This window comes from Apaloderma vittatum, unplaced genomic scaffold, assembly GCF_000703405.1.
Source record: "Apaloderma vittatum isolate BGI_N311 unplaced genomic scaffold, ASM70340v1 scaffold42268, whole genome shotgun sequence".
NCBI classification, from domain to species: Eukaryota; Metazoa; Chordata; class Aves; order Trogoniformes; family Trogonidae; genus Apaloderma; species Apaloderma vittatum.
The window spans coordinates 1-23,332 of record NW_009730878.1 but is presented as its reverse complement, the minus strand read 5'-3'; the positions used below and the strand labels follow the sequence as shown (position 1 = coordinate 23,332).

General features: G+C 36.8%; 1 protein-coding gene across 1 annotated transcript; it reads left to right on the top strand.

Moving 5' to 3' along the window:
* The first annotated feature begins 10,702 nt into the window (after positions 1 to 10,702).
* GCG (glucagon) lies at positions 10,703 to 17,458 on the top strand. The gene is made up of 6 exons (XM_009874950.1): positions 10,703 to 10,803; positions 11,195 to 11,356; positions 11,881 to 11,934; positions 13,511 to 13,648; positions 15,800 to 15,943; positions 16,960 to 17,458. Exons 1-6 carry the CDS (start codon positions 10,706 to 10,708, stop codon positions 16,982 to 16,984), a joined length of 621 nt encoding a protein of 206 aa, XP_009873252.1. The 5' UTR covers positions 10,703 to 10,705; the 3' UTR covers positions 16,985 to 17,458.
* Positions 17,459 to 23,332: the final 5,874 nt, after the last annotated feature.

The window sequence follows — 23,332 nt, the reverse complement described above, 5'->3', positions numbered from 1 at the left end:
CAGGACCACGTCCAGGTTGCTTCTGAATATCTGAGAGGATGGAGTGGAGACTCCACAACCTCTCTGGGCCACCTCTGCCAGTGATCAGTCACCCCCATAGTAAAACAGTGTTTCCTTAGGTTCAGACAGAACCTTCTGTGTTTCAGTTTGTGCCTGAGGACTCTTGTTGTGTCACTGGGCACCCCTGAAAAGACCTTGGCTCCATCTTCTTTACATCATCCCTTCAGGTATCTATATACAGTGACAAGATGCTCCCAAGCCTTTTCTTCTCTAGAAGGAGAACATTCTCCATTCTGCAGTTCTGTCTGCAGTCACAAGCCATGTTAAAAGCACCACCACAGACACTCAGTTATTCGTTCCATTCCTTTTTAATACAGCCTACCACATAGGCTCTTCTGTAACAGAGCTTCAACATATTTCGAGGTGAAAGAGCTTGTCCTAAGGAATCAAGGTGAAGGAGCTTGTCCTAAGGAATCAAGCTGAAGCTAACAACAAAATGTTTAAGAGTTAGCCTTATATATATGAATAAAAAGTATATGTATCTATACTACAGACATAGAATATGGTGTGTAAAAGCCAACACTAGGACACAAATTAGGAAACCAAGAAATTATCTCCTTTATGACAAGATTTTCTAAGCTGGTCAATGAGTAGCCTCAAAGTTTTGCCTCCCATTTTCAAATGTTTTAGAGGATCCGGTCTTCAGGAAATGCTGATCACTTTCTGCTTTTCTCTTTCCTTTTGAATAAGAACCTCACACTTCGGATACCCAAAAATTCCATTTCAGACAATGACACTTAGTCTTCAAACAGCTGTCATATAAACAAGGTATACAAGCCTCTGAAGATGGGACGTATTTGTTCTGAATTAAATAGCCAGGTCCTTGACAAATAGCCACAGACACAGAGTCGTTTGTAAGTCGATTTCCACTATGGAGCCTGTTTAGCTTTTACAAAATAAAGTTAGAGCTGCAAAGCAAAGACTACTTTATTTCAGGAACTGAAGTGTCAATAATTGTGGAAAACCACCGATTCTACTCCAGACTGTTCATTCCCCAACACCTGTTTTCATCGTCTTCTTTATTCATGCTCTGTGAGTTGTACCTGTCGATGAACATGCAAACCTAATCCCTCACAAATGGAGCTACATGTTTTGCTTCACTTTAGATTACTGCAGCTGCAAAGAAGAAAAGGCCTGAAAAGAAACCAGCATTAGTAGAAGACAAAGCGTAACCCCAAAAGGCCTGAAAAGAAACCAGCATTAGTGGAAGACCAAGCATAACCCCAGCCAGGCTCCAGAATATCGTTAGTGTGATACTCATTTTGCTCAGATACCAAGTCAAATTCAGACTACATTCAATACTTTCCAGTTTGCCAGTCAGTTCCAATTACAAGGCACAGCTGTTTCGAACATTTTATAGAGTCATTTGAAGGCTCTATATTTAATCTGAATCATTCATAGTTTTTGCTAAGAGCATTTGGTATTACTTTCAATTATGAACATTGTCTTCTCAGAATGTAAAGTAACTGGTACATACTTGGCCAGCTCTTCTGCTTGCGCAAATTGAGGCAGCTCCATTGACTTCAAATGGAGCGATTCCAATTTATGTGAGCGGCAAATGTGGGCTACAGCACAGTTACAATAGCTCTCTTTCCTGAGGTACAAACCCATCGGCATCCGTGGCAGTGAGTGTGGAGTTGCCTGCTGTGGAAAGGCTTAGAGACTCTAAACTAATCTTTTTTTTTTTTCAGAAAGCCATTCTTGCTCTCCAAAGTGTAGCCATGGAGTTGCATACATACATATGCACACATTTGTATGAGTTATGTTGTGCACACGTGTATGTATGTAACATGATGCATATGTTTGCCGTATTTATGTGCTTACACATATGTTCTTCCTATACATGTTGCTCTAATTCTCAGAAGGGGAATGCAGGGCTCTTTTGACTGGCTATCATGTAGCAAGTATATGAAATTAAAATAGGCTGTGCCCAGCCCAGCCTCTGAACTCAGGGCTGACAAGGCTGGGGAGAGAACACTTTCTGTGCAATCTAAGAAAGAAAAGGGTGTGGGTCTGTAGTCATACCCCAAGACGCATCCTTCTCCCTCCCGTGTTCTTCAGATGCGTAATGGATAATGATGTAATAACAACAAATATGTCATGAAGAAATACACAGAAAAATGTGGGAGTTTCCCTTTCTTGCAAGAATTTGTTTGGGGTTTTTTTTTAACTTTTTTACTTCTAAAAGTCAGCAACTTCCTAATCCTTTAAAATGTTCAAATCTTAATACTCTAATTTTTTAATGATTTTTTTTCTTGTACCAACAGTTAAAGAGTTGAGAGAAACATCCTAGAAAACTAGGACATTCAGAGTGTGCTAGCCAGTTATAGCAAATACATTGGTCCTATTTTTCTGAACAGCCATGCCAACTGGAATTTTCACTGCTAGAGCATCAGGTTCACTGTGCAGCTGGTAAGAATTCTGCTTCTCATTTCACCTCTTCTGTAACTCTCTGCACAGATTTTTTTGTCCAATGAGTGCAGTACACTTTCCTTAATAAGAGCCTGGTGCTGAGATGATGGTGCAGGAAACTTTGATGAACTCCAGACACAGTGAACCCAACATACAGATATTTTAATGACACCAAGTGAATCATGAAAAACGTTAAAAAGAAACTTTTTTGAAGGCAGGTCGCTTTCAGGTTCTGTCTCTTAGTCTGATTCAGCTGAAGAACTGTCTCATATGTGAACTGTAATATAGAGGGGAGTGTGGCTGCCCTTGATTTTTACCAAAAGGTGCTATCTAACTATTGTATTTTACAATGTGAGAAGAAAAAACTGAGTACATACACGCCTCTTACACTCATTCCAGTTTTCTGCTTCTGTCTGGTAACCCTTGTTTGCTGTGCTCTTGAAATATGTATTACTATAGATTCAGTTATGGCAACTGAAGGTTGCATGGGTTTTGATGAAAGTTCAATTCTTTCCTGTACTTTTTATTGTCTGTGTGTCACTTGAAAACAAATAATCAGTCACCTTCTAAATGCTCGATGATCTGCCAGATGATACAGCCTGTGTAACAACCTGCCCACCCAGGTGCACAGAGCTGCTCTGTCTCATTTATTATTTTTTTTCTGAAATCATTCTACTGTAAACAAGGAACTTGATTTGACACAAGAAAATAAACAGGGCTAAACAAAAAGAACAGAACTGCCTCTTTCCTGGAGGAGAGGATATTGTCTCACATTCTGTATTGCCTGTTTAGAAAGCTATGTATCCTCAACTTGCAGCCAGGTAATTGTCTGGAGCAATCGGTTTCAACAGGCGTGTGTCATCCGGGCGTGACAAAGGTCTAAAGGGCCCTTTGTTCCCCATCTGCTGTCCCGTCGGGGTACTGCAGGGCTGGCCGCCACCTCCTCCTGCAGGACCCCCAAGGTGACCAACTTCATGCAGGGATCAGGGCCTTCTAATGCTTAGTGCTGGATTTACATTTAAACTGTGATTTTGCATCCCCTATATAACGCTCATAAAGTTGAAATGGAAAGTAGATTAAAAAAATAGTTCTGAGATAAGGACGAGAAAGTATCTCAGTGAAACAGGCATCACATGAAAATAAGGACATTTTGGGGTGTAAAGTTGTTTCCAGGCTCCTTTGGCACCACGTCTTAGACATTACACAGTTGGTTGCCTAGGGGAGGTTGATATACGGAGGTGGTAATTCTGGTCATTTCAAACAAAATAAAATCTGAAAAGCCAGTTTTTATAAATGTGTATGCAAGTTTGTATGGTTTTGTATATAATGCCTATATGCCAGTAAATAACTTTGAATGAATGTGAGAAATACAATCAGGAGCAGGAACAAAAAGGATATGAGGAAGAGAACACGTGGAAAAGAGGGGAAAAGAAGTAATAATTTTAAAGGAGATTAACAAAGAAGAAAAATAAGGCTCTCAGAAATGACTGAAGGTACAAAGAGAAGGCATTGATGAGAGGAACAGAAGCTGCGCTCTTAAGTTTTCAGCAGCAGCACTAGTATGCACTTGCACTGTAGCTAGAAATTTGAAAACTAGACCATGAATCTCAGTTGATGAATCCAAGAGCAAAGACAAATTACACTAACACAAAACCAGCATTTAAACTTGATTATGTGGACTAAGTAGTGAGACTTAATGTTTCCCTAAACCCGTACTTTGGTACCACAGCAAGGTGTTTAGGCTAGAGCTGCAGGATGGATTGACTAAATCTGGTTTGCCACGCTTAACACTAGGGTTATTAAGTTTATACACTGCCTCAGCTGTATCTACAGGCTATGCCATTCTGGCTGTGGTCAGGCAGACAAAACTTACCTCACTGAAAAAGATTTTTTGCTGGCTTCATGAAGCAGAGTAAGGAGAAATAAGAGGGTTTACTGTATGTTATGTATGCTTCGTGCCACAAATTAGACCACGGTCCACTTGAGATTGGAGCACAGGCTGTTAATGTTCAGTGAGATGTCCACTGCAATTCCAGACCCTTCCCTTTACTGGACGGAACTGAAACTCAAGGTGGAATCCTTCATATTTAATGTGTTTCCTGGACTGTGTGGCAATTTACATATGTAATAATCATATTTCATTTTTGGTGCCCTTTTGCATTTTACAAAGGATTATTATAGCTATCATGATGTATGAAAAAGTGTAACAAAAAGCTTCTCCAGGAATTTCTTGAAGCAGATACCTTACTTGTTGTTTAAAGACTGGATAAAGGACCCGTATTCCTGATTGGCATCTTTTTTCAGCTGCCAGGGCCATTGACAAGCTTTGTGTCAATCTCTCCCACCTGTGGTCACCAGATGGCTGAACGTAGCCTCCTCTGGCAATGCTGCCCCACCACAGCTTTGAAATTGTCCCTATTACTAAATGGATTAGAACCTTGACAATACTTGCATAGAACATATGCAGCCACAAAGTTCAAATCTGGTTTAGTTTTTTTATTTTTGTTTCTCCTTGTATTTTTTTTTTAATGACTGTTTGGCATACGGTTCTCAAGTGAGTGTGCGCTTTCATACAGTAGAATTTATAAAGCTGGCATTAGTTTACATCTGATGGTAGGTAATCAAGTGTTTTTGTTATATTTGACCCGTGCTAGGCTTTGGATAGTGGGTAGACATCGCTGCAGTTCTTCACATCTTTTCACATTCATTATATTACTTATATATTACTTAAAGAATCATTCAAGGTCTTTGGGGGAGTTGTGTTGGTTAATGTTTACAATGTACTAAATTTGTAAACCTTAATTTAAAATTGCTAGACGAGGTTGATGCTATTGATGTTAACAGGACCAGGATTCTAAATGTTAAATGTAGCAAACCAGAATTTGGAGAAATTGCTGCCTTACTCCAAGGCACCTTTAGCCCACTGTTTGTCATCCTAATGCCCTTCTGTTTGATATTTACTTCTTTGGACACTGCTACCTCACTCCTTTTGCAAATCCATGTTAGCATTGATGTCATAAAGTAAGCAGAATGAATGTGTGAAATTGCTTGTAAAATTATCAAATGAAATGAAGAGCAAATATGATTACTTTTTTTTTTGAGTTGAATAAGGAAACTGTCAGCAATGATGCACTCTCGTAATGCTTACTAGAGCTGAACGGTGTATATATATAAGTCTGTGCAAAAGAGGCAGCTAGGCAGATCTCAGGATCCTCAAGGCTTGCCATAGTTCCAGAAGAGAAAGTAGCAGCTCTTCCTCCAACTGCTTCATATCGCTTCAAATTATAAAAAGGTAAGATTTATATGAACTACTAGTACAATTTGTTTGAGAAATCTGAATGCATTATATGAATTTTGTCACCCAAAGTTTGCAAGAGAGGTGCACAATCTTACAGCAAATTGGTGTTTTCTTCTGTGGTTATACCTACGGATGTGTGGAGTTAATTACATCATCATTTAAATTGTATAATGTATTGAATTGGTTCAACAGAGAATGATCCGAAAAAGAGAAATCAACTGTCTGGGTTGCAGAAGCAGTTGAAAGAAGGAAGATTAACCATGAGAACATGAAAGACATGCACTATAGTAAGAATTTAAATGTGAGATACATAAATATTGATTTTTACATTTTTATCTCCATTAGTATCTTCTCTAGAGATACTTAATGAAAATGAGTTTACGAATATTCATTCCTTACAGATGCTGCCTAAATATGAATCAATGGGGATTTAATTAGCAGAATGCAAACAAATTAAGTGGGTATATATAGGCTGATTTAAAACTGTCCAAGACAGTCACTCCACTGCCCTACTTTTAGACAAGTTTGTCTCCAGCAACTATTGTTTTCATATCACTGTAAGATCTGAGAAATAAATTCTATACCACAAAAGTAAAAATTAAAGCTTTTCAATAATTATTGTGATTATTTTATAAAATTTAATTTAGTCTTCCATCCTGCTATGGATTTCCTTTAGACTGGAACCATTGTATTTTTACAGAACTTCCATAAGTCATTTTAGCATGGTAGGTAAATTAGATGTAAAATACATCTACCTGAAAAAGGAATTTATGTATAATTAAAAAAAAAATTGCTATTTGCAAACAGTTCCATGTAATTAGAAATCTGTTTTATTCATTCTTACAAAAATTTATAAAAATACTCCATTTTTACTACTGTAACTCCACAATTTGTATTGTTAAAATGGAAATAGATACAAATCTGACTTTTGAAAGATTCTGTTTAAAAACTCAATGAAATTAACCTCACTGAAATTGCATGTAGGTACAAAAGACATCTGCAGTACAACATACTGGGAAAACCAGCAAAATCGGGTTGATCACATAAGTTTCTGATCAAAATTTGAGAGACGTATTTGTTACATGCTTTCTGGTGCTTCAGACTGAGATGTGTTTTTATCTCCAGTCAGAAAGAAATTAAAATAATTCCATTAGTCTAATATGCATAGGAACAATAATTTTCTGTGTAAGATTAGCCTCAGTTTTCCTGCACCTTGGCAATGATTGCCTGGTTTCTAGCAGTATCTACTCGTAATCTAAATAACTTAGAGCAAATAAAACCTTTTTTTCTGATGGTTAAATGAATTGATTAGCGGTAATAAACTGAGCAACTATTATTGTGCTGATCATCTCTTTTTCTCTACAAAACATGTTTATGTTCCCAAGAATAAAATAGCAATTTTTTCTTTAAAAACCATACCTCCTTTACCATACCTGAACCTGTTGAAAACTGCTGTTGCTGGCTTGTGTTACCAATGGCAAGTAGTAAACATTAAACAAACAAAACTGATTCTAATTTTTTAAAAGAACATATTTGATGGAAGTTTAATAGCTTTAGCAAAATGCTTATTTTATTAGTAAGGATTCTATTACTTGAAAATTGTATTAATTTCAAGAAACAGCATTTATACATCTTTCTTTTTAGTAACAACCCCAGATGTTGATTCTGAAAAATTTAGAAAGAAGATAAACATCCATTTCACTTTAAACATGTTCTTTAGGACTGTTTACTTCTGAAAGCTCTGTCAATTGAAACATAACAGTGAGGTCCAAATACTTTGAAATCACTGAAAATCTGTTTACTGACTACAGTGGGCTTTGAAGTTCTATTTTAATAAGTTCTATATATAAAAGTAGCTTTGGGTGTCTGATATGACTATAAGGAGGCTGGATGAATGACCAGACTATTTCTTTCATTCCACCTCAGTGACTTAGGTTTATATCTAATCCGTTTCATGGTTTAATGAAGCTACAGGCAGCTGTGAACTGTTTTTCTTTAGTTTTTCAGGTTGTGTCCAAGTATACCAAACAGCTAGCACACCATTAAGCAGGGCAAATTTATTTATGTATGGTGCAATAGCCAGTCTGAATTAAGTCATTTAAGTTATTTTCAATACCAGCTGGCAGGGGGGTGACTACATTACAATCAACCCATTTTTGTGACCAGAGCGGACTCATCTCCCCAAGAGTAGGCAGAGCTTTTGTTCCATTGTTTGAAGCCTAGGAAATGGGAAAAGGTGCATTCTTCGGGCCAAACGTTGGATGTCAGTGTTGCACCACCAAATTTCAGCTGCGCGTGAAGCACTTAGAAGTCTATAATACTACAAATACGGTTATAACAGAAGTGAGTACACGGTCACTAAGGTATTTGTTGGTACTAGAGCAGGATATGTGCAAGTGCAGGAATCAAATCCCGTGAACTGGGACAACACAGAAGGCAGAAAGGTCTCCATTCACACCGACAAAAAATGAGGAACGCCGGCAGCAGCTTCTGCTTGAGAGGGGGAAATTGACTTCATTGCTTAATAATACAGGCTCCCAGACAATCTTATATTTATCACTTTATTTTCCTGGGTTTGATTAAGATTTTACTAAGATTTTGATTGCATTCTAGTAAAACTTTTGTATTATACATCAAGATTCTCTTAAAAATTAGGCCTCACAAAGTACCAGAAGCAGTATGTCCCTCCTGACCGTAGGTCATATGCCTGCCAACAGTCAGGCCTTGCATCTCTTAAGTTATTTTATAATAGATGGAAAAATCAGATTTAATAAAAAACCTACTCAGAGGCTGGGCAGACTGCTGGGGCAGAGTAGAAGTCCTACAGCAGGAAGGTTTTTTGATGCAGGAGTTTACTTTTTCAGAGATGTTCACATGGCCCCTCATTGCACTGCTCAGTGCAGAGCCAAATCTAAACCTCAAGTCAGAGTAATCTGCGCCTTCTCGACACATCATTCCTTCATAACGTTCTTATGGCTACCTCCAGCCCACAAGATATTTAAATTCATCCTATTGTAACAAGGAAATACAGTACAGAATAGATACATTTTCACTTAGACTGCCTTATTTTATAAATAGTTGAATTTCAGTAATATAACTCCGCCAGTGGAGCCAGAGGATTTCAGTGCAGCCTACATCTAGTGAGGAGGATGTTTTTTGGTTGGTTCTTACTTCAATGCACTCATCCTTCCTCTCTCCCTTTGTTTTTCAGACTGTAACATAAACTTCCATAGGAAAGTGTCATGGATGGCAGAAGGGCTCTTTCAAATACACAGGCATCAGTCCAAGTACATGAGGAAATTATTTCCAGTGACATTTTGCTGATGTGAACTCATTGCAATTTCTGTTGCTTTACATCAGATTAAGATTGTGGTCCATACTGATTTTAAAGTTAGAATGAATGAGCATTTAGTATTCATGATTCAGTGAATGAGCATTTAATGAATTAATAGCATATTCAATTTCTTTGTCAAAGTCAAAAGTACCTAACCAAATTTTAAATTCATTCCCTTTCCTATACGCTTTCTATAAATTTAAGTTATTCAAAATAATTTAAAAAATCCCAATATATACTAGTTGATTTTGTAAGTAGATTTCCTTTCATTTCCTATTTATGCAAAGCACTTTTGAGTTTATTAGCTATTAGCTGCTCATAGACTCTTTTGCGCAGGGTTTTGTGAACCTAAAATGAGTAGTATTTCCTTGTTCAACAGTTTTCCTATAGGGGATCATGTGTCATATAATAATACTACATTAAATAATGAAAACTGTAGCACACATAACTAGGAGATTAGAGAATGCCTTATTCCCAATGCCTAATCTCCAATTCACTAAAGTTATAACTGTACTACTTTCATCAGTTCATCAGTCACTAACACAAGTAAGGGAATCACAAAAGCATTTGTACAGACTATAACACTAATTTATATTGAATAATCTCACAGTGGAGTCAGTGAGATTGGCTGAGTTATTGCAGTGCGTGTGATGAAGATGAAGACACGTATAACAATGTGGCCATTTCAGTCACATGGTTGAAGCCAACAGAATGACTTCTAACAGTAAGACTTGCATCTGGGACGCAACATTCTCTGCTTTGGTTTATTACCATTAATATGAGGCAGGGGGGTTGGACCAGATGATCTTTCAAAGTCCCTTCCAACCCCTAACATTCTAGGATTCTATGCTATACCCCATATCCTGTATATCCCATGTAGCCTCGTAATAGAAGCTCTTAAGATGAAATAAAGTGTTATGTCAGCATGCAACAGTCAGAACATGACATACCACATCATGGATTGAACACGAGCCAGTGTGTGGCTTGGTATTTGTTTTGTTGGGGGTTTTTTTCTACAGAGTCACACCTATTAATAAGTCATTTCTAAGTCCAGAGGCCTGCTGCTGCAATATCTGTTATGTCAAAAAAAAAAAATACTTTTAAAAGGAGGGTGGAGGGCCTTAAGTTAAAACTGGGGAGCTGCTACTGCGACAGTATTCCTGACAATGATTTGCTTTGTTTTTTCTCTAGTGAATGAGCTGGGGGGAAAAAAATAAAAGTCTCACTAACACCCTAGTTTTGCAATAAAACAATATTAGCGAAACACATCTAATGCTTGCCGTCCGCAGAACACGGGGCAAAGGAGACACAGACTTTCATCCTCGTATTACCAATGAAAGTGAGGGTGCAATTACTCTCAGCTCACCTTGCATTCTAGAATAGAGACTAGAGCCTAAAGACTGAAGTAGGGGCTCTGTTCTCTGAATGCCTACCCAAGGCAGTAGTCTCCATCCACTGGACATGGACCCCATCCTCATAGGGTTGCAGTATCTTCAAATTTAGATCATTGCTAAGGATGTCTGTTTTCAGTGTAACTTATTAAGATATATGTAAAGATGATTACATTTTTCTTTGTTGCCTTATTTCTGTTTTGACAGGCAATGAAAATCAAAAGTGCTTATTTTGTTGCTGGACTCCTTTTAATGATAGTTCAAGGCAGCTGGCAAAACCCTCTTCAGGACACGGAGGAAAAATCAAGGTAAATGCTTTAGCTCAAACACCTAGAAACACTCGGCCTGAACTTTGTTTTCTTATAGTTTGAAGCAAAACATGCTATGACTTAAAGATAGTTCCCTATAGCCTGTTACACAGCACTTAGTCTACCATTGAAATTGGCAAAAGTTATTAATGTTGCAAAACATAGCACAGAAGTTTTCTGTGTTACGAACAATAGCTACCGTAGTTATCCAAGAAGACCTTGTAATTGCACAGTATCCAATCTGCTACGCTGGTTCATTTCAGTAGCTAGATAGTGATCACTACACCACTTGCTCTCACTTTGTGAGAGTATAATAGTATTTTTAAAAGTCAATGCACCTGGGGAATGTGCTATAACCATTGCCAATTAACAAGTTCTAAACTTTTCACAGATCATTCAAAGCTTCCCAGTCTGAGCCCTTAGATGAATCCAGACAGATGAATGAAGTGAAACGTCACTCACAAGGCACATTCACCAGTGATTACAGCAAGTATTTGGACACTAGACGAGCTCAGGACTTTGTGCAATGGTTAATGAGCACTAAAAGAAATGGGTAGGTATTTTGGTCACATTGATACAGATCTTCACAGATGGAAACAGCCAAAAATCTAGATGAATTCATTTTTTTTATTTCAGCTTCCCATCACAGACCATGTATAACCCTCAGATAAGTAAAGTACTTGAGAAAAATTTTTATATAATGTTAATATTTTATTAGAAATAGAGAATATATACAAAATCAGTCAAAAGGCTGTGGATGAGTCAAGCGTAGTATCAGTATATTACCCAATATGTCATTGATAAAGATTATCTCAGCCTCCTTGTGACAGATTGTTTCATGGGATGAATTAAGTTCCAGAGGAATTAAATATGTAAATATCATGTAAAGGTCTGGGACATTTAAAGTATAAAGTCTTAATTTAAATTCATAAGCCTGGAAGTATTTGTAATATTCATCTATCAGTCATAGTTGTTTATCATAATATTTAAATAATAACCAGTAAAATCTTATCAGCTCGTGCATGCTTTGCAATGTAATGGTAATAATGGTCTAATGATTGTGGAATTCCACTACAGCCAACAAGGACAGGAGGACAAAGAAAATGACAAATTACCGGACCAGCTCTCAAGGTATTCTAGTTGCCACAACCTGTTACTCAAAACCAGTTTGAGCTCATTTTCTGTTAAACACAGAAGAAACAACTAGAATTCTTTACAACATTACAATAATCCAAGAAATAGGTATCAAAAGAAATTATCTTGAACTTTCTTTTTACAAGGAAAGAGGAAATGTCTCTATGTTATTTATTCCTGTACTTGTGTTCTATAGCTATGTGCAGTGGCTTCAAGAAATACAACAGGGTGAGAACAGATTTCAGGAAGGTGCATTTCCGGTAATAACGGAGAGTAGAAAATTAGATTAAAAAAAAAAACTTGGTATAGAAAAAGACTGAAGAAAAAAAAATCATGTTGATGAAAAGAAAACCAGTGAGAAGACTAATGAAAGGAAAATGGCCAGGCAGCGATTTGCAGAGAGTTGATAAAACAGGATGCAATGCCCAGCCCTAAGCACTCCGTCCCAAATTATATAAACTGCTCATTACCAGTAAGGAGAACATAAGACCTGCTGGAGGCCAGAATTTTGTTTCCTAACAATGTTTTCAGGAGAGGGTTGAGCGGATTGAAAATTCGAAAGAAATATAAACTCAATCAGTTTTTGCAAAACTTCTTTTGTCAGAAATTCTGAAGAGGAAGCACAGATCACAAAGATCCTTCCCTTCAAAATACTGTCAATATCAGTAACAAATCTGTAATAATGTTTCAGCTTCAATGAAACGGCATATCTCAACAAAATTAATGTTTCATTAGAAATGTTCCCAACAACTCTAGTTAGCACGCTGATGAAATGTGCAGATGGTACAAAATGAGAAAGAATGGTGAAATCCCAAAAAGATAAAAAATAATAGAAAAAGCTAGAGGCCTTGAAAATTGGGCAGAAATTTGCAAATGCTGAAATAGAAGTCCTAGGGAACTCATAAGTGGAAAATATTCTATAATATGTCTACTTCTCTGAGCAGCTTGCCTTCCTAAAAGCTAGTGTGACATAATTTTGTGCTATTTCAGAGAAACAAGCAAAATGAGGTAGAGAGAGGGAGAAGGCAATTGTCTTTACTAAGCTTCAGGTGATCAGGCTTGAGATTGTTTCCAAATTATCACTTGGTAAGAATGATGATTAAAAGGGTGTTCACAAAACAATTCAAAATGTAAATTCAAAAGCAAGTAAGTTTAACTAAGAAGTAATGAGTATGAAGGTAGGACAAGCAGCAGAATGGGATTTTTTAGGTTAATACAAGAGGTAACACAAAGTATGTCTGTATAATACAATACAGTTTGATCATAGCTAATTAATCTAGCAGAAGACCATTCCAGTGCAGCTATAATTGCTTTCAGCACCTGATTAGATTTATTCAGAACTAGTTCAGGCAAATACAGTTCTGCACAAAGCTGTATTGCATAGCATAGATAATGCCTTCAGAACTGAAAGGTATCAAGAAAAAAGAATCAAGAATAGTTTAAAGAGCGGTAGAAAACCCAAACCACTTATCTAGTAAGAAGCACTAGTCTTGTGGGTAGGAAATATAAAACAATAAAAATTTTTTTAAAAGTCCTTGTACAGTCTGCTCCTACAGTATTGCTCTTCTTTCAGCAATGCAATCTCCAAGCGTCACGCTGAATTTGAGAGACATGCTGAAGGCACTTACACCAGTGATATCACCTCTTATTTGGAAGGTCAAGCTGCCAAAGAATTCATTGCTTGGTTAGTGAATGGACGAGGAAGAAGAGAGTAAGAATCCATCCATTCCTATTATTAAATTTTCCTTGCTTTGGGGGTTAGAAATCAAGTCTGATGAAACCTTGATGTGTTTTTGATCATTCTTGCTGTACTTCAAGTTTTTCTTTTGTAACGGGAGATATTCTGTGGGTGTTACACTACCACCTTAAATTATTAAGTTCAAATACAAATTAAAACAAGTCTGTCCATTATGCTGTTACACTCTAAAAGGTCAAGTTATACTTAAGGTAAACATACCTAAAACTAAACCAAACTTTCCTCTAACTACTAGCTTTCCCCCTTCACATAACATTGCTTACAGTCTCTTTAACTATCAAGATAATTTATCAGTGTCAGTGTCAAATTACATTCTCTTTGTTAGTCTTTTACAGTCAATCTTTTCCCGTGCGGTATTTCCAAGATTAAATTTTTACTAATGTCATCAGCTGTATCGCATGCGCTGGTGATGATTCCCAGCAGTAACTGATGACTTCTTTTCCTCTTCCCATGTTCCACAAAGTCTCCCCAAGATGCTGCTGCCAAAATAACTACAATTTCCTACAACTATGACTTATCTTCCTTTTTTCAGACACCTCTATACCTTTTGCTATGACTCACTATGTCCTGGATGCAGTGCTCCACAGCTTTGACCTACCTATGGCTCTAATTTCTTTTATTAATATCTTGTTCTCCACATACTCATCAGAGATTCCTCGATCCTGTTCACTTCATGTACTCATTCATGACTTTACATCCTTTTTACAATAGTCTTACACTTAGAATGGCATTACCTTCAAACTTCTGGAGGCACCTTCTATCTCATCTATTTCCAACTCTGCATGGCTAGGACTTCCACCATGCACATGCCACTCCTCAACCTTTAACTGCTCTGTACTTATTTGTGCCTTTAGACTGTAAGCCCTTTGGGGCAGGTATGTCAGTTTATTCTCTGATTATATATTCTACCAGCTGTAAAGTACTATGTAAGTCTCTCATACTATATAAAAATAATAAATAATAATAATAATAAAAAATACAATCTGTAAGACAAGGTTGTGTGTTGTAGTCAAGGAAAACTAAATAGCTAAAAGTAAATTTTGTAAATAATGACAATTTCCTGAAAAAAATAGTTAAATAAATGAGGTCAGCTATATAGAAATGGGAAAGGCTAGTGCCACTTCATGGTGATATTCCGATTTGCAGTTGGTTTTCTGACAGGTTTTATTTTCATGAGCAGAAATAGGGCATTTCAGTACCTGTAGGAAATAAACATGATGAACCAAGCTTAGAAACCTAGATGGACAATTAAATATAGATGACCCTTCTTCTTTCCAGTATTTACTATTTTTGGCCGTCAAACTTGTATATAGCCTTCCCTGAAATTATGGCATGAAAAGAACCAGTCCACCTGTCACTGGTCCCAGAGCACAGTGTGCTTCAGGATCAGCCCACCGTAATGGAAGCCATTAAAATCTTCCTGTGTTTCACGGAATGAAACAAGAGAGGCAAGTTTTCTAAATCAGGCTCTTGGCATAATGGTTTTCCAGCAGTCAAAAAAGGGATAGAGCAAGAATCATGATCTGATTCCAAATACAAATGAAAGAAATACAATGAAAGAAAAGCAAATAAATTTTATACAGGTGTTATAATATAGTTATTTTAACCTCCACAAAAAAGTTACTGCTCTTAATATCTAAGTACCTCTGCAGTATAATTTTAAGTATTTAAGTAGGACTTAAGACCAATTAAAACAGAAAAAAATATATGAACATTTGACTAAAAAGTTTTAGTAGTGATATTTCTTAAATAATAGTTCTAAGTAAATCTACTGTGAGTTTTATTGATGTCTAGTATACTTGGCATAGACAATATAGACAGATGGTTTTGCATATATGGCTTTTCAAAATCACTAGAGAGGAATTTAAACTCACCTGAAGGAACAGCCCTATCTGGTAAAGGGAGACTTCGTGTTTTCTTCTATTGTGAAAACAAGGCATCAAAAGATGTTCTGATTACGGACCGTGCTATACTGAGCCATAACATCAGGCCCCACCCTTAACCCCTTAAAATCCCAGGAGTGTATTACAATCCCGTAATGAGACCCTTTTAAATTGTTTGTTTATTTTGATCTATAAGTTGTTTGATAATTTCTTCCCTTTGAAGCTTCCCAGAAAAAGCCCTTGTGGCTGAAGAATTGGGCCGAAGACATGCAGATGGCACTTTCACGAGTGATATCAACAAAGTCCTTGATGACATTGCTGCCAAAGAGTTTCTGAAATGGCTGATTAACACAAAAGTCACCCAAAGGTGCCTGAATTTTGATTCTGTTATTCTCGATGTACTGGGCTTTTAAATGTATTTGTCAGACAGAGGGAAAATACTTCTAGGGGGTTTTTTAACTATGGACATATCTGTAACTGTTACAAATTTTGTTACAGACAGTGCTGAAGACACTAAACAGAACTCATTCCAAATATAATATGTATTTTTCATCAGTGGTGAACCTATTTAATAGTTTCCTATTTAACTTGAGGGGAGTTTTGCCACTGAATGTTCCCAGAAGTAAGGTCATATTGTTTATGGAAAAACAAAAGTCTCCTTTGCATGGGCATTGTAAAATCAGAAAATGTTTTTGGTAAATTTACACCACAATGATTATTCTTTAAAGACTATGATATAAAACACTGCCTTAAATAGTGGCTTCTCACTAGGTAATAGGGTACTGTAATCCAAATTCCTGATAGCTAATTACTTAAGAACCCTGCTTTAGCTTCCCTGTATATAGGCAAATGCTGTTGGCAAAGCATTTTCTATGAGCTTTATGAACAGGTTAGTATTTAAGAATTATTTGTTAACATTAGCAAAACATTTCAAAAATAATAAAATGCTAACTTGAGGCACATGTGAGATGCCAGGGTTTCCAAAATGTTGGATGGCAAATCTGTAAAAATTAATTACTTCGAGTCTTCGAACTGCTGAAGCACCCAAAACAACTAGGTGATCTTGGAAATCTGAAACAACCAATATTGTCTCAAAAATTTAGAAGCCATAGTTAAAATACAGATTTTATTAACATTTTAGTAGTTTTGTGTTTGGTTATAGTTCACCATTGAAACAAACAATTTAGGAAAATAATCTATAAGAAATTATTAAAAAACGTTTTCTCTAGGAAGCATTTTCAATCTGTGATTAGAGAGGCATTGAGGGGTCTGTGGAGCTAATCCTGCTAACTGTTAAACAGAAAAAAATATGTTCAACACATCTTTCATAAATCTTGGGAGACTTATAATATGCCCTCATTGCCGCTGCCTTTTTTTTTCCAGGGACCTTTTGGGAGAATATCAGTAAAAATGCAGAATAAAAATGGGATGAATGAAGATCTTCATTGCATCAACTGCCAGTTATTAAAAGATTCTGAAATCTGTATTATGTCATTTACATTAGGTGTAACAAAGCTATGTCACCTTGCATGCCAGAAAATAATTGTACTATAGTTTAGTGTCGCCAAAGGTTTATATATGGAAACCCTATTATTTAACAGATGGTTATCTTAACAGCTTTAAGACTATGAAAGGTTGAACTGTCAAATTTTCCATTTATTAGGACTAAAGTAACTCCATTTATATTTAATGATAAAGTTATTTTTCTAAAAAGTTAACTTCTACACACAAAGGATTCAACCACCAATTATATGTGTTCTTTGTAAGGGGCTGGCAGTTAAAAATGCCTGAGAAGTGAATATCCCTCTTAAAACCTTTGTTATAAAAAGGCTAAGCTTTAAGGATATTAAATGATAGCCTTAAATAAATTTTTTCAAGCTTCTTTTCTGTTGACTTTTTATGTGTATATCCCCTGTGCCTTTCTGCACTCCATTTCATTTTATTCTAGTATTTTCATGTCATGGAGATCTTGGAAGTGGTTCGTTTGGAATGATAAAACAAACTCAACATTTTATTTTGTGAAATTTTCTCAAAAAAAAACAAAAAAAGAAAGAGCTGTGTGAACTTTTAATTACCTTTAGTTGAAAAAGAAATCATGCAAAATGAAGCTAAAGAGGGAAAAAAAGACTGAACAGACGAATATTCCTCATTAGCGTAAATCCTGGTTTCACAGCAAAAGCAGGAGGAGAGCTATGAAAAATATTAAGTGCAATATACTCCACCAGTAGTGGAAACAGCCACACACTTTCTTCAGATTTTATAAGGCTGCCAAGTAAAGCCAGCTCAAATGGCCCTGGGATCACTCTAATCTGTGTTGTTTTCTCTTCTTCCTTCTTCTGAGAACTGCTTTGTCCATCATATCTTGCATTTAGCAGCACTGTGCTGTAGCTTAAAGCACAACTGTCATTTAAGTAACCTGTGCCTTCTCCATTATGGAGACAGAACATTTTGCTTGCAGATCTGTGTTTCTAGCAATCCAAACTATTGTACTCTCTGCTGGCCAGGGCAGGGTTTTTTTTGGTATTGTAGAAGCTGCAATTCTCGTATAGCCACAGGGGCTGTTATGCATCTCTTATTCCTGATGACAACCCAAACCTCCTTTTCTCCCCTTGTTATACTAGCAATGTGCTGGGAGTATATATTAAAAAGTCCTAAAAAGGCAAATTATTTAAGAGCAAGCAACTAGTAGAAATTGATGTGAAGCAGGAGCTTTGTTCAATCAATATCAGCACCTGTAACTTAGAAAACTCACTTGTTTTATAAAGGCATCTGAAACTTTCACAGACGGTCTAGAATTTCTGAAAAAAATAAGATTAGTTTGCCTTCCCAAAGTGCCATAGGAACTAATATTCTGTAATTTCAGATCAAGACTGATCATACCCAAATTGGCCTCTAGAATAGCTTCTTGAGAGCAAAAGAAAGCTGTTCTATGATCCCAACTTTAAACAACTAAAACTTTAAACAACTAAAAAAAAAATCATACCATCCAAAATGCTACTGGAGATCAAAAAAAAAAAAGAAAGGAGGGGGGAAGAATGTATACATATTTGTTGTTTATCTAATCCCATTTGTACACAGTGATTTGGTTCCAAGTACTTCTGGAACTGAAAAAGATTCAGTTATACACAGTTGGATCCATGTGGTCTAGGCTGAAATGGTACAAACAGCGAACTCTTCTATTTCCATAGATTGAACAACTGTCTTCAAAATGTTTTATTCCACTATGTCCAGGATATTTAGTGCTCTGATCTCTAAGGTCCCTTCCAGCCTATGCCATTCTGTGATTCTGCGAAGGAGAGGATTCCGATTTACAAATCCTTCTCGTGTATTGTCTATCAAGAGCGTATTTGAGCAACTTCTGATGATGGCTTTGTCATCTACGAACACACTTTCCCCCCCACATTTTTACAAATTACAGGCTTTTAGGAACAGAGAGGTATAAATTATTTATACCCCTGCATCTGAAACACAACAAAAAGATTGAACCTCTAGTTTTCTAAGTCCCAATCTAGAGCATTTATACCTCTGTGTCTGAAACACAACAAAAAGAATTAACCTCTAATTTTCTAAGTCCCAATCTAGAGCATGAATCACAGACACGTTTTCTTCAGAAGCGAGATGAAGTTCAGCACGTTCCAGAAGTTCCAAACATGTTTTAGCTCAACAGGACTAAGATTGGTATATAATGAAATCACAGAGCAAGTCCTTATGGGATCAAAAATGAGGTATGTGCTGGGTATTTACTATAGATGCTAGATGAGATTCAGTGAATGGTACAAACATAGTGAGAAATAAATAGCAGCCACTTCATTAAAAAGTGTCTTTACTAGACAAAAGCTACCCATGTCTACAGAGACAGAGGGCAGAATAGCTGCAGCATTCGATCCCAGAGAGAATTGATACTTATGTTTTAATTTTGTACTCTAGTAAGGGAGATAATTCTAGGCCTTACATGCTGTGAGCAGTACATTGGTAGAGAGTAGCCTGAAGATTCCTTTTAAATAATAGCTGGTTTTCAAAGTTTTCAGGTAATGGAGCAATAGCTGTGAGTTATTATGTTGACCATATTGCCTGAGGTGCTGCTGCTTGTGTGAGGGGGCTTCAATTCCTTCTTAGCAACTAAAGGAAGGGAAGTGGGACTGTTTAAAAGAATGAGGCTCAGCAGCATGTTTCAGCCTTACCTACAGGGCTACACCCTCATGCCCTCTCAGAATCATTAATCTTCTTTCCAGTCAAGGACTCAAACTGCATGTAGTTTATTAAAATGACATGTCCTGCTGTGTGTGAGGGGTCTTGACTGATTGTGCTGTAAAAGACGGCACTGCTGTGATGCCACTCTGCACCTGATGGGAGTTTTAAGTCAACAAAAGAATTAGGGTATCGATCCCATCTTACCTGAAATACACTGTAAATGCAGTTTATCATGCATAAAATTAATTTTTTTTGGTTTTCATTCACTGCACACTGACTTCTTCACTCTACTAGAAAACTGAACCTCAAGCCTTCTTTACGTTGTATGAAGACAGTATCACTAGCCCAGAGGTTTTGACTGTGTTGTCTACGTGCACCTTCTACAATTCCATATTCCATGAACTCACATGTGTGTCTAGACTCCTCTGTATATCCATGCTGCCTAGAACTTCCATGTGACTTTATATTAAAAAGTGCTCACACTATTATCTCCTTTATTAACTGTATTTTATATGTCCAGTGTGCAACATCCTTCGTCTTCCACCCTGTATACTAAGTATCTGAAAAAAATAAGCATATTGAAGCAGAACAGGACAACTAATTGGAATTAATACAATAAAAATTACCAGAAAGTGAGACACTAATCATTCAGCTGTGCTCTGAGGACATGTGGCAAGAACCTTTGGCTTCCAGGAAATTATTTTATTTTTTAAAAAAACCCCAAACCATAATCTTGAAAGAACTGAATGACAGTCACTACTAGCCACACTTAAATGGTTGTCCCAATGACGTAACCACAAAAAATAGGGGTTTTTTCTTATGTGCTTTCCTGATCCACAATTTACACTCTTAACAATCCTCTAAGCAGAACCAGTATAATGAATTACAAAACTGGTCTTATGCCATTTCACCCTCAAGCTGCCAAGAAAATTAAAGAATTTATTTCTGAAAAAAAACAGGTACTGTTAATATATTCAGTAGTAAAAGACACACTTAGTCAAGCTGAAGTTGAACACTCCTCAGTGCTAATAGTACTTTTGCCTTCTCTTCCTCACAGCACATGTGAAGTCAGCTGCTGAACCAGTATAAAACTTTCTGGAGCACATATTTTGTCTCCTATAGCCACACACTGTGACATCTGGAACACATTATTGCACCTTTAAAATAGATTGTATACTTTTTAGTTGCAAACAGTATTTTTTTTTGTTCCGCAGAGAGCTTATATTTTGCATTTTTCCTGTTTGACTTCTCCAAATATTTTTGGAGGAGTCTCAAATATATAAACAGAAATAATCAAGTCTTGAGTTTCACTGAAGCTAGAAGTCTAAAGGAGGAATCACACCTGGCAGGGAAAGCTAACCTTCAGGCTGAAAGCTCGATTTTGATTCCTTCTAGAAGTAGCTCTTCTTATCATCCCACTTTTTTATGAATAATTTTGTGTTCAGCATGCAATACGACAAACAGCTATGGATTGTCAAATTTTATTGTGTAGCAGCCACTGCTGAATATTAATTTCTTTAACCTCTTTGCATTGTATTAATACATATCTGACCGCAAAAGAATACCATTGTATAAAGTAATCTGAAATACTTAGCTGGAGCAACTTTTTAAGCCTCAGGCTATCACAAAAGATGATCTGTGAGAGCATTAGAAGCACAATTACAATAATTTTGGGGACCTGGAACTGGAGATTTTTCCAAGTTGTAGAGAATCACTGCTAGAAATTATTGCAACTAAATGGAAAACATATTTTGATATATTGACTCTTATTGGATCACTCAGGTGGTTCTGAAGGCAGAATCAGGTCACATAAACCTCTCTGGCAGGACCACCATCACAAGCACTGCAGATTATTAGATATTTTGGTCTAGATACATAAGTCCAGATTTCCAAAAAGTACTTAAAACTGTATACCCAGTATAGGTCTTTTTCTTCTTCTTAGAATTAACCATGAAGAAGCACTAAAACTTTGCAGATAATCTCTCAAAACATTATTAAACAGCAATTTGGCATGAAAATCTTGGTAACATTCAGATACATTTTACCACAAGGCTGAGATTATATTTTGACTGTACTATACTTTTGACAAACAGTGATAATCACTACTTAAATGTTTAGAAAACAAAGCACAGACTGGCTGAAATATATGTATGTTGTGATTCCTACCACTGAGAAAAGGAAAATTCATCCCAGGGGTGGGTAGGTGGGGTATGTGTTACTTTTTTTTTTATTGTTGTTGGTAAAACGAGTGCAGAGTATACTGGACAGATTATTAAATTGGAGTTCCGAGAAGTTCTGAAACTCTGATCATGCATCTCACAGCATACTTTGAAAAGTAATGTAAAAGCCTGTCATTTCACTGCGATTTTACTTTATAAAAGTGGACTTATCTATATATTTGTGTTATGCAAGCTGTGAATTTGCAGCATCTTACATCCTTCACTGTAAACTTACACTGAGCTGGAAGGAACCACCATCAGGGCACATTAACTGTACTCCTAGGGTAAACTCACACAGCTAGCACAGTGTAGATTCCTAAGTATGAGCAACCACTACCTTGAAGGAGAATGGTGCACAATAGCGAGCACAGCATAAATTTCTATCTAGATGAAGTCTATTACTTTCCATACAGACAAACTGTTAATGTTTCTAAATACTCTGCATTACTCTAAAGGAGATGTATTTATCACAGAAAGTTACTAACCCACTTCCAGATACAGATCACTTAAAAACCAGCAGCAAAATACTAAATGCTGCACTCAATCTGCAGAAGTGCAATGGAGGAACAAGCGGCATCACTGTACCAAAAGCTCGGACAAGTATTCTGAGGGCAAGACTAAAAACATTTACCATCCCCCTTGGTTTCAGGTCTCTTCCTCTTGCTTTAGCGGATCATGTACTTTTTCTGTTCCATGTCTCAAGTTGTAAAATACCTACACCTCTCTCTGATAACTCCTAGTATTCCGCAAGTAGAGGGGGAAAAAAGCTAAGATGGACCAAACACCACTACTCAGTAATTACTTTTTTTTGAGGCTAGAATTCTCTTAAAGAAATTCCAGGAACTCCCACAGCTTTCTGGCTATGTAGTGATGCTCAGATTTTTAAAAAATCAAATGCTTTATAGTTTTGATTTTACAGGTTATTCCTGATCTTTTTCACCAATTAGTCCTACCATCTCAACAAAACTCTCCTTAGAAATGGAATTGTCTGATGTAATAAACCAGGGTCACCTTCAGAGCTGAAGTTCTAACTCTTATCCTCTACTTCCTTTTTCTAGTCTTAATTTAAAATTCCATTTTGCAGACTTACATATCCATCTCTCTATTATGCCAAGAACCAGGACCAAAGAAATAAATATAAGCCCTTCCCACAATTTCATCAGTCTTTCCCTGACTTGACTGCCAGAGAAAGCAGTTCAAAGAGCAGGAACTTTACAAGAAATGCTCGTGTTATCAAAGCTCGAGCAGCTTTGCCATCAGCTGGTGGAAGGCGCTTCAGTCCTGGGACCTGTGCGCGGCCGTTATCTGATTTCCTACAGAAATCCTGCCAGTGCCAAAGGTCCCTC